The 11,253-nt window shown below is 52.9% G+C and overlaps 1 protein-coding gene across 1 annotated transcript; it reads right to left on the reverse strand.

The window, feature by feature from the left end:
- Positions 1-826: 826 nt before the first annotated feature.
- LOC124695065 (hexuronate transporter-like) lies at positions 827-2,606 on the reverse strand. The gene is made up of 4 exons (XM_047227956.1): positions 2,289-2,606; positions 1,448-2,175; positions 1,022-1,362; positions 827-921 (listed from the first exon to the last, which is right to left on the reverse strand). Exons 1-4 carry the CDS (start codon positions 2,604-2,606, stop codon positions 827-829), a joined length of 1,482 nt encoding a protein of 493 aa, XP_047083912.1.
- Positions 2,607-11,253: the final 8,647 nt, after the last annotated feature.

Below are 11,253 nucleotides of genomic sequence, written 5' to 3' on the forward strand. Positions count from 1 at the left end.
CGGGTGGCAGCTCTCGTGTCGCTGCAGGTCGTCCCTTCCCAATTTCTTCTTCACCGACATCATCGTGGATCCTAGCGCCGCCCAGGCCCGGCTTATGCCCCCTCACCTATTTACACCACACACTACTAGCCTGACGATTCTCCGTATCTTGCCTACCTAGGCGACCGTCGGCCTGCCTCCATGCTCCAATCAAGGCGGCATGTCTCCAACTTCAATCAGGAACCAAAGATGCTTCCGTCGACTGACGGTGCTGCCCAACGGTGGGCGGTGTTGTTGCCTACCCAGGGCGGTGTTGCTGCAAGGGGCATGCCGGGAAGCTACCGATGGCAGCCCGCGTTGCTCCTGACAACGGACGACAATGCTCCCAATGGTGACTGGCATTGCTACAAAGGTACATCGGAGATGTTACCAAGGCAGGCGAGGTTGATGCCAAGGTAGGGTGGCGTTGCTGCAAAAGTACGGCGGTGATGCTACCGAGGGCGGTGCAAATGTCGATGGCGTTGCTACATATGGTGATGCTGCCGATGGTGCTGCTAGAGGTGCTCCGGTGGTGGACATGATGTGGAGGAAGGGATCGGGCCCGGGGATCTACTTGTGCACATGATGATCTTACCTCTCACCTCCTCACCTACCACAGTGAGCCTCACGCCGGTGTTCATGAAGACTGGCACCTCATCGGCGCGGGGAATGCCCACCATGCCACTGTCCTCGATGGTGACCAAGGCGATTTACGCTACCTACATGTAAGACTAGGCTGAATATGGTAGGCTGGAGCTTCCGGTGTAGCACAACAAGATCAACACAGCCATTAGCTACACCTCCACGATTACCACCATGCTGTCGCCAACGATAGTGGCACGAAGGTTACCGCCACGCCGCCAACGACGGTGGCCAGCCTCTTATTGTACTTGCTGAGTGAACCTACAGAATTATACACATTTATTTCTTCTGTCTTGGATATATTGCTACCGTCTTGTGGCTAGCAGTGCTTGGTTCAAGCCATCCACTTGAGTAGAAGTACCATCAGAACCGTCCTCACAGTCGTGGTTTTCCACCGCCACGAGATCAGCTGCCATCTGCGCCCGCCGTCTGTCTTCTGGGTACGTCCAGTACAACAATGAGTAGGTGATGCAGCAGATGGCGATCGGGACAGCGATCTCCGCAAACACTGCCTTGGCCAGCGCGGCGGCGTTCTCCCGTTCGGCCGCGACCCCGGCCGCTGCCGGCTCGTATCCGAAGACCAGCTCCGCCAGGATGCCCACGAGAGTTGGCGCGAATGAGGCGAAGATTGTCTCAAAAAACCTGTCCAGCGCGTACACCGTCGTCCTCGCCTTCGCCGGCACGATCTCCGCGAGTATAGGACTGCAAAGCCGCCATGATCAGGACGTCAGCGGAACAGCATTGCAAGCAGGAATACAACAGGGTGCAACCATCATTAGTTACTCACTTGTTGGTGGCCGAGGGGCACCAGGGCATCACGAAACCCAGGACGAAGAAAACGGCGGCGTACGCGGCCCCTGCCGAGGGGTTGACGGGCAGCGCGAGCAGCAGGACGGCGGCGATCGGGATGGTCGACGCGGTGCTCACCTGCGCCAGCGCGATCCTGCCGGTGTCCGGGAACCGCCGGGCCATGGGATCTCCGATGTACCCGGCGAACAGTGCGCCAATTGCTCCGGCGAGCACGTTCAGGTTAGTGATGACGCTGGTCTGCCAGTGCGTGAACCCCACGAGCTCCAGCCACATGGCAGCGAAGGTGAGCGCCGACCATGGCACGGACCCCGCCACCCCTTGCGCCACGAGGATCTGGAAGGTGGGCACGCGCACCACGTCCTTGGCCTCCATCAACATCTCCTTGGCAACCGAGGCCGTGGTCTTCTTCAACCTTCTCGCCGGACGGGGGTCCGTGGCGAGTAGCCATGTCGAGATGGCGAGCGCGACGCTGAGAAGCGCGAGCACGTGGAAGGCCAGCCGCCAGCCGGGGACGCCGAGGAAGGTCGTCGGCGCGAGCAGCACGCCCAGAGAGCCCCCCACCATGGCACCCAGGCGGCTCGCCATCATCAGCCACCCGAACGCCTTACCACGCGTCGTGTCGTCGCTGTAGTCCGCCACCAGGGAGAACATCGCCGGCACCACCAGCGCCAGGCCCACGCCGTTAAACCCCCTCGCGATCGCCATCTGCAAAAAGTGGTACTCCGTACTGCGTTTTAGTTGCACCGTCGGGAGTAATCAAGTAACAGGCCCGCATGTCAGTTGAATGAGCAGAATGCAGCTGCATGGATGCTGTTGACCTGGAGAAAAGTGCGGGAGAAACCGACGAGCATGGTGGCGACGGCCCAGAGGAAGGCCCCGACGGCCACGACGCGCGCGCGGTCGTGGCGCGCCGCGGCGCACGCGGCGAGCGGGTAGCAGGTGGCCTGCACGAGTGCTCGGCACAACGAGAGCGAGCCCAGCGCGGCCGGGGACACGCCCAGCGCGGCGCCCACCTCCTTGTACACGGCCGGCAGCACAGCCTCGTCCGCGCGCTCCAGCAGCGACGCCACCGTCACAACCGCCAGCGTCCAATGCCTCCGCCGCTCGTCGCTGCTCATGTTCACCATTCCTTCCATCCGCCCCCACAATCCCTGCACCTCACTTCCTCTTTGCCTTGGTAATAGTGATCTCATTTCAGAAGAATATGCTGCCTATAAATAAGGATCCCTCTCGACAATAATTTGGACAGAGTTCAATAGAATTTGACAACAATTTGGACGGAGTTCAACAGCAATCGCTAGCAATCCTGCTTTCTTTATTGATCGCACCGCAGTCTCTATTGCCACGGTGCATGCATCTGCAGTTTATAAGTTTGGGCATCACCGCACGTTTTTCTCCTTTTGTGGATTCTTAGGGGTACTCCGTAGGTATACCTATACGGCACAGGCGACACGAGTTCAACGGATGAGGGATGACCAACATTATACTATGCCACAGACATGGCGGCCGATAGCAACGGACCTCCAACCCTCACTGAACACACCGAGACACATCCATAAACGAGATAATTGCATATTGCTACCACAATTGAGGCTAGGGCTTCAAAAAACTACCACTTTTCCGGTCAGTTGCAAAAAACTACCACTTTTGCGTCTAATTGCTTCAGAAAACTACCAATTGTGTGTAACACTTGGTTTGGTCCAATTTAATCATGTTTCTGACAGAGATGGCCCACCATGTCATTCAGATAGAAAACTTGATCAAATGGTGGGCCATCTCTATCAAAACTTGATCAAATGGGCCAAACCGATTGTTACACAAAACTGGTAGTTTTTTGAAACCATTAAACGCAAAAGTGGTAGTTTTTTGCAGTTGACCTAAAAAGTGGTAGTTTTCTGAAGCCCTAGCCGCAATTGTGGTAGCAATATGCAATTTTCTCGCCATAAACACATCGCACTTGCACGGCCTCCCGCAAAGCGATTACTACTCCCGCAAGCGATGGGTTGAGCTCCCGTGTTCCACGATAAGAAATCTTCAGCAACGTCACTTGTTCGACAGCGAAGGACAGGAATTTGGTGCACCTGAGGTGTCACTGTTTTTCGATTATCCATCGTGATCCTGTGCCAGAATTGGTTCTAGGTGAACAGGAGTGTTGCGAAAAGGAAGAACACAGCGCACCGCAGACGTCTATGATGACCAGGATCAGCTGAGTTTAACTGGTTGGGATACCAGGACTTTTTAGGATGTGCGCCTAAATCAACTGGTTGGGAAGTAGATGCACAAACCTAGCACCTGAGTTTAAATTCTCGCGGATCGAAATTTAAGTTTCATACTTGAGGTCCAGGCTTGATCTGGAACTATGCTTTAGTCTTAACCAACATTAAAAATCTTAGTAATCATACATGGCAAAATGTACCTGCACACCGGGTGGGAGAAGTTCGCCCGCGCCCACAACCTCAAGGTCGGGTGCCTGCTCACCTTCCTCTACAAACGCGACGGCAACCTGATTGTCAAGGGGTTCGACGAGACATCCTGCCGCAGGAACTACCACACCGACGAAGACACTGGCAGCTAGTACTATCAGAGTGTTACTTCTTTGCAGAGAAGATGACCACCCGCCAATTGAAGCCACTATTGTAGGTTTCTGGATGTTCTCGTAGATACGGATAAAACCGGGCGCATCAGCCGCCAACTGGATTTTCTAGTTTCGCTGACTGGGTGTCTGAGTGTGTTTTCTTCACAGCGAAGAAGGCGAATGATAGCACAGCTCACTAGTTAGGTTTCCTTATTTTGCACTATTTCAACCATGTTCCAAACTATGTATTGTTTGTGTAATGTTTCTATTTATGTTTAAATAGAATAGGAAAAACATAGGTAAAGAAAAATTATGCGTCAGGCAGCTCGGGCACCCCCAGACGCAAACGGATGCGCGGTAAAAAAAAAAACCATTTTTGTGTCCATGTGTTGATGCAAGCGGACATCCGATCGCTTTTGGCGTCTGATTTGCGTCGACCCGCTGGAGGACATTGCTAAGATGATTAAAATAAAGCACCTAAAAAACATTAGAGGACACTAATTTTTTATTAGAGGGTTACGGGCCACGGGCTAGAAATGGCATGTTGTTTGGTAGCCTGTGAAACAAATTTGTGCACCGGATAAGGAAGCCAACCCCCATTTTTTGGTTGCTTCCTTCTAGCCTAACTTGGACGCACCAAACACAAATCAACTGTTTGGTTACACAAATCACAGTTCCACAGCCTTACTACAGTTCAAATTGGGTGAGAATACCATGCCATAACATGTTACATACGATCACACACCATTCAAAAAAACAAGATCCTCACTATCACGACTATCAGGAAGACGATGATGTAATCTTTGACCCATCTATCACGTACCTCCAGTGCTCCTTGTAGAGCATGCACTGCCTCTGACACTAGCTGTGCTAACGACATTGGCTGATTGATGGCCTCAAGTGCCATGGCCTCATCATCCAAGAAGCTCTGGTTCTCTTGTTGTGCCTCATCATCAACTTTGTTTAGATACATAAGTATCATGCTCAATTTTGTCTAGATAGAAAAGTATGCAAGTTATTCTGGAACGGAAGGAGTACATATTATTTATTGCGTCTATACTGTTTTACATAAAACTATTTAATTATTTATTAAATTATATTTTATCAAAATTGCCGTCAAATTTTTAGAGGGTCATGATAAAACCCTAGGTCCCCCACACTAAGCAAAATACCAGTTGTATTAGATTAGATTGGAGTATATAAGCCCGATTCTTGCAACACTGTACATAAAGGGAAATGTACAGCTCTGCAATTGTAGGTATGATTATCGGACTTTTGGTTTCTGGTGATATTACAAAGAAATATCAATATTTGTTGATGATTTTGCAAAGATCTAAATTTATAATATGTTTGTGGTGATATTGCAAAGTTAAGATACACTGGTAGAAAAATGGCCTTTAGTCGCGGTTCGCAACTGCCATTAGTCGCGGTTGCGCAACCACGACCAATTAAGCGCAACTAAAGGCCCCCCCTTTAGTCGCGGTTGCTTACGAACCGCGACTAAAGGTCCGTCCACGTGGGCGGCTACCGTGCGCCTGGACGAAGGACCTTTAGTCGCGGTTGGTGTCCCCAACCGGGACTAAAGGCTATTTCGTTAATTTTTTTAATTCATTTGGATTTCTATTTTTTTCACTCCATTTTTTTTTCTTTTTTTTTTTCAGAATTTCTCTTATTTCAGTTATTTGCATAGCTTAGTCTCTATCTCTAACTACACTTATCTCTAGTCAAATTACTTACTCGTGGTCAAACTTCCCGCTCGGTCACCCATCCTCCCACTACTCCACCTCTAGCACGCTTAACTTTCGAGTTCCATTCCGTTCCGCATCCAAGTGCTTCGCGCGCATGTATGTGATAGTAGTATCATATATCAATCCTATTAACATGTTGATCGATGTCACATTTCTTTATTGTTTGAATTTCAAATAATTCTTTTAATAAACAAAAGTAATGATGTAATAATAATATTGAATAAATAAATAAACATTAACTTTTTAATTTGTATTATTTTTAATTTTGTTAATTAATTAAATTTTTTTTTGTAAAACCTAAAAATTTGAAAATCTAAAGTTTGGGTAAAAATGATAGTAATCTTTATGCAAAATGAAATTATTAATTTTAGGTTTTAAAAAATTAAAAAAATATAAAATCCATAATTTATAGAAAAAACTAAAATCTTCCTGCTTTTGTATTTCCATTTGGAATTTTGAGAATCTAAAAATTGGCTAACCGGGTAATCCCGGTGAATTCGGATGTAACTTTTTCCCAGGATTTTTTTGATATATTATACGTTTTTTTCCGACGTCGTATGCAAAAGTTATTGCGGTTTTACCATTTTTTAACTTTTTTTGCAAAAAAAGTGGAAATTCGAATTTCTTAATTTCTCCGAATAGTAGGTTGCATAACATACAAGAATCTGAAAACAATTTTTTTTTTGAATTTTCTATCATTTTCTCAAACCAAAAAAAGGCGATCCACGCGGGGGGGTGTGTGTGTGTGTGTGTGCAGGGTGCGTGGGAGTAAAAAAACTCGGAAAAAACCTTTAGTCGCGGTTGGGGACACCAACCGCGACTAAAGCGTAAGTCGCGGTTGGGGACACCAACCGCGACTAAAGGGGTACCCTTTAGTCGCGGTTGGTGTCCCCAACCGCGACTAAAGGTTTTTCCGCCGGCCGCATCCCTCCATAGCCCTTTAGTCCCGGTTGGTGTTACCAACCGCGACTAAAGGGGTACCCTTTCGTCGCGGATGGAGCATTAGTCACGGGTCGCCTCCCGAACCGCGACTAAAGCCGCCTTTAGTCGCGGTTCGAATATTTCCGGGACTAATGGGGGATGGACGGAAGCCTCTTTTTCTACTAGTGATATAATGGTGTGCACTGCCCTATTTTACAACATCAGGTCGGTACCACCACTTGCTCGTGCCTCCTTGATCAGACTCAAGATTTTTCCATCCAACAACCTTCTTCGTTCTCCTACCTACTCCGCCTCACACACATGGGCTGCAGAGGCTCTGAAGCTCAAGGCTGGCCGCCACCCGCAACTCCTCGCCTACGAGCGCCGGCTGGCGCCGCTAGGCCGACCGCGCCGTGACCCCGCGCGTGCCCGCCCGCACGGGCGGCGGCGGACGTGCGCTATGACGGGAGGGGTAGGGGTGGCCGGAGGCGTCGTCCGTGGCTGGGGTTCGCAGTCGGCGATCGTAGCGCAGGGACGCGGTCCGGGGAAGGAAGTTTCAGGGCTGCTGTCTGCAGTTGGCGTTCGCGCGCATGCCCCGATTTGTTTCGCATCGCCCGGTTTGGTGCTGCATTGAGGCAAAATTTGGAGTGTGATGTAAAAAAATTACGTCACCAAATATGGATGGGGCATCTATTTTGAACCCTCCTTTTGCCTTTCGTGCCCAATAAGTTAGTTAAATTTATTGCGCGTCGTTAGTTGGAGATACTCTAAAAGTAAAAGAGGCCTAGGGTTATAAGTTAACCATGGGCGCGGAATAACAATCGGGAGCACTTACTCGACCCTGTTGGTGCGAGTGGATGCCATGGTGGCAAACAGGGCCGGTCCATCGGCCAGGAAAACGGTACAACACTGTCTCGAAATCCAATGTGTATAAATCACTATGGAGTAGTCGATATCTATAATGCTAAACATTCTATTTATTATGTACAAAGGCAGACAATCCAATTTTAACAGTAAGTCCACGCCAAAGATTCATAGTCTGAATCGCGTAAAAGCGAATAAACATGATCATCTCAAGACAGCGGTTGGTTCACTTTTTTTTTTGAAAGAGATATTGAATTAAGCTATAGGAGCAGCCTCCCCCGCCGCCGTCGCCGGAAGCGCTGCAGGGCAAAGTCCTGCGGCGTGGCGGCGGCGGCGGCCGTTCCTCTCGCCCCCACGAGCGGAGGGCACGGCGGCCGGCCAGGCTTCTCCTTCATGCGGCGGCGCAGGGAGGCGACGGCCATGGCGTTGATCTGCATGCGGCGGCCGGGCGACGGCTGTGAAGATCGGGTCCGATCTTGGTCCGTTTGGGTCGGGGCGGGCGTCGATCTGCATGTCGTGCCTCTGCCTCCTCGGCAGTGAGGCGTTTCATGGGCATCTCTCACGTCATGAGGAAACCTGGGGCAGCAGCCCCGGGCATGGTGGTGGTGGTCATCTTCTTCGTCAGAGGTGGTCGGCCAGGATGGTAGTCCTGTGTGGGGGATCATGGGATCTCACACATGTCTCCGGCAATGATGATCTAGTCCGGGGTGTCATGGCGGCCAGTGAAAACTGAGCCTCGACCTCAGTCTTGGCGGATGATGGCGGCATCGGTCGACGTCGTTACCTTGTCGAATGCGTCATCTTTGCCCGTCTTGGCAATACACTCGGCGAGTTGGGGATGTGCGGCTGCCGGTGAAAACTGTGCTCCGACCTCGGTTGGCAGACGATGGCAACGTGTCGCGCCACTACCTTCTTGAAGGCATCGTCGTCGCAGTCCGCGGCCTCTTACTCGTGCTGCTCCGGGGGAAACCCTAGGTCCGGGTCTCCCGGATCAGACGATGGCGGCGGGCCCTACGTCGTTCTACCTCTTGTGGCATCGTTTTTGGAGCAGCTGGTGGATGTTGGCGGATGTCGGTGGAGTGGTATTCATCTACAACATTGTTGGCGCTGAGTCTCAGTGGCATGGTGCTGCAGGGTATCGACGACAGATGCGGGATGATGTATGCGTGCAGGATGGTGGAGCCATCTGGCGTCATGGTGGCATCGACGGCAGGTCTTGCAATGTTAATGTGATGATCTCTCTTGAAGATGGAGTCAAGGAAGATGGCGGTAGCAACTTCTGTGGCGTGTGCGTTGGCGTGCGTTGAGAGTCTGCTCGACTGGATGTGCTTCTCATCTGCTATTGGGCGGTTTTGGGAAGGCATTTAGTTTTTTTGATGATGTGAGTTGGTGTATTGTCACCCTCTTCATCCCACTGTAGGTATAGTAAGAGCATCTCCAGCCGTCTCCCCGACGAGGTCCCCAGGACGGCTTTTTCATCCGGATGGACGAAAACGGCCCGGCCGCGCCCCCGGCTCCTCGATTTCGTCCGGATTAGGCCTTTCATCTGTCCGGAGAGCCCAGGACAACCCCGGGTTCCCGAGGCCCGGCTGGGGACTCCGGACGAAACAAAAACGCGCGAAACGTCGAGCGGGCCCGCGTTGTCGGTGACACATCTGGTAGTTCCCTCCATTAATTTCGTTTTCCCTCCAAATTGCGACGCATAGAACCATTTCCCCCGCCGAAATTCGCAGCCACAGACATTCTCCCCCACAGTTACAGCTCCTCCATGCCGCCGAAGAAGCTCGCCGCCGATTGCGCACCGAAAGCGAGGAAACCGCGGGCGCCAAAACTGAGGCCGCCGGGCATGTCAAAATGGAGTGGGCTGCGGATCAGGAGCGGCGGCGGAGCGAAACTGGCGGCAGGGCGGAGAGGGAGAAGAAGTGCAACGCGAAGAGGGTGGCGGCGGCGGCGGAGGAGGAACACGCGAGGCTGATCTCCATCAACTTCAGCCAGCCGCGCGTCGGCCAATTCCTCGGGCCATGGCCGACCCAAGATATGATCGGATCTCCTTCCTTCTCGCCGGCGTCTCCGGCCACGGCCATGTTCCACGACACCTATGCCGCCGGCATGGTCGAGTTTACGCCGTCACCGCCGGCGTACGACGGCGCGATGTACGAGGGCATCTCGCCTGCCCTGCGACGTGGGCCGCTCTCCTTCTCCAACTCCGGGATGCCGCCGCCCAATGAGCCTGTGATGCATGAGATGATCACGGCGGGCTCCGTGGCCGCCGCGTCGAGCCCGAGTTTCTTCACCCAGGAGGAGGCAAGGGCGACGGAAGTCGTCGCGTCGCGGAGCGGTGTCTACGTCGACCACGGTCACCACGATGAGAACGACGGTCACCACGAAGACGTCGACGAAGAAGACGAGCAGACCTGCGTCGACCAGGACGTCGACGAAGAGGAAGCGCCCGAAGCCCCGGAGGCGCCATCCAAGGGGAAGAAGAAGAGAAGGAAGAAGAAGAGAAGGAAGAAGAACTCACCGCCAGCCCAGCCTCGGATCAAATGGACGGGCAATGAAGAGGAGTGCCTCGCCGAAGCTTGGAAGATGGTGTCTATGAACGACATCACCCGCGCCAATCAGAACTACGAGACGTACTGGTCGCGGGTCAAGGTGGCGTTCGACGAGCGCAAACTCGTCGACCCGTACTTCAACAGGACGGTGATGGATCGTGGCGACAAGGCAATGGGCACCCATTGGGGGATCGTCCAGGCGGCGTGCAGCAAGTGGCACGGCATGCAGGAGGAGATCGACAAACATGTCGTGAGCGGCAAGGACTTTGAAGCAAAGATGCGGCGGGCGCTCGACTTGTACGCGGCATACAACGGCGGCCAGATGTTCAAGTACCTCAACGTGTTCGCCCACATCTCGGAGTGCGACAAGTGGAAGGCGGTGCGCACGAATCTCGCCAACAACAAGGGCGATCAGTACAACCCCGACGATCCAGCCCCTGCCGCATCGGCGGGCCGCCCCGAGCTCGGCCAGAAGAAGCTCAAAGAGCAGAAGAAGGCCGGCCATCCAGCCGACAGGTTGCAGGCGTCCTTCAACAAGTGTTGGGCCGATGCCAGGGCGCATGCCGCCGGGAGGGACGAAGAGCACGCCGTGCGGTGGAACGCGATGCTCGCCAACCAGGGCGTCCGGATTGCCTTGCTCAAGGAAACAGCCGCGGCGAAGAAGAGGAACACCGACCTGGCGTTTCTGATCGGCGGCAACGACGCCAACATGGACGAGGAGACGAGGGCTTGGTACGAGGCCCATCGCCAAGACATCCTCCGGCCACCATCGGCTCCTTCGTCCTCCGCATCGACGTCTACTCCCGCCGCTTCGACAACTGCAGACGCCGATGCTTCGCCTGACGATGCCGATGCGACGCCCAACGCCGCGCCAGACGCCGTTGCTCACGACGAGACCACCGATGAGCCTGTAGTCGTCTAGTTTCGATCGAAGGAATGTGGCTAATCCGATCGCTGGACATTGGTGATTCTTTTGTGTAGCGGGAAGACAATATTTTGAATCTATCGCCGCTAATGGGCGAAAGCCGGGGGTGCGACTGGGAAAATGTTGCCCCCACGCCCTTTTTACATCCAATCCAGCGTTTGTTAAATCCGGATTTACGCCCCTGGAGAGGGGGTCGAA

The sequence above is a fragment of the Lolium rigidum genome, chromosome 3 (assembly GCF_022539505.1).
Source record: "Lolium rigidum isolate FL_2022 chromosome 3, APGP_CSIRO_Lrig_0.1, whole genome shotgun sequence".
Taxonomy (NCBI): Eukaryota; Viridiplantae; Streptophyta; class Magnoliopsida; order Poales; family Poaceae; genus Lolium; species Lolium rigidum.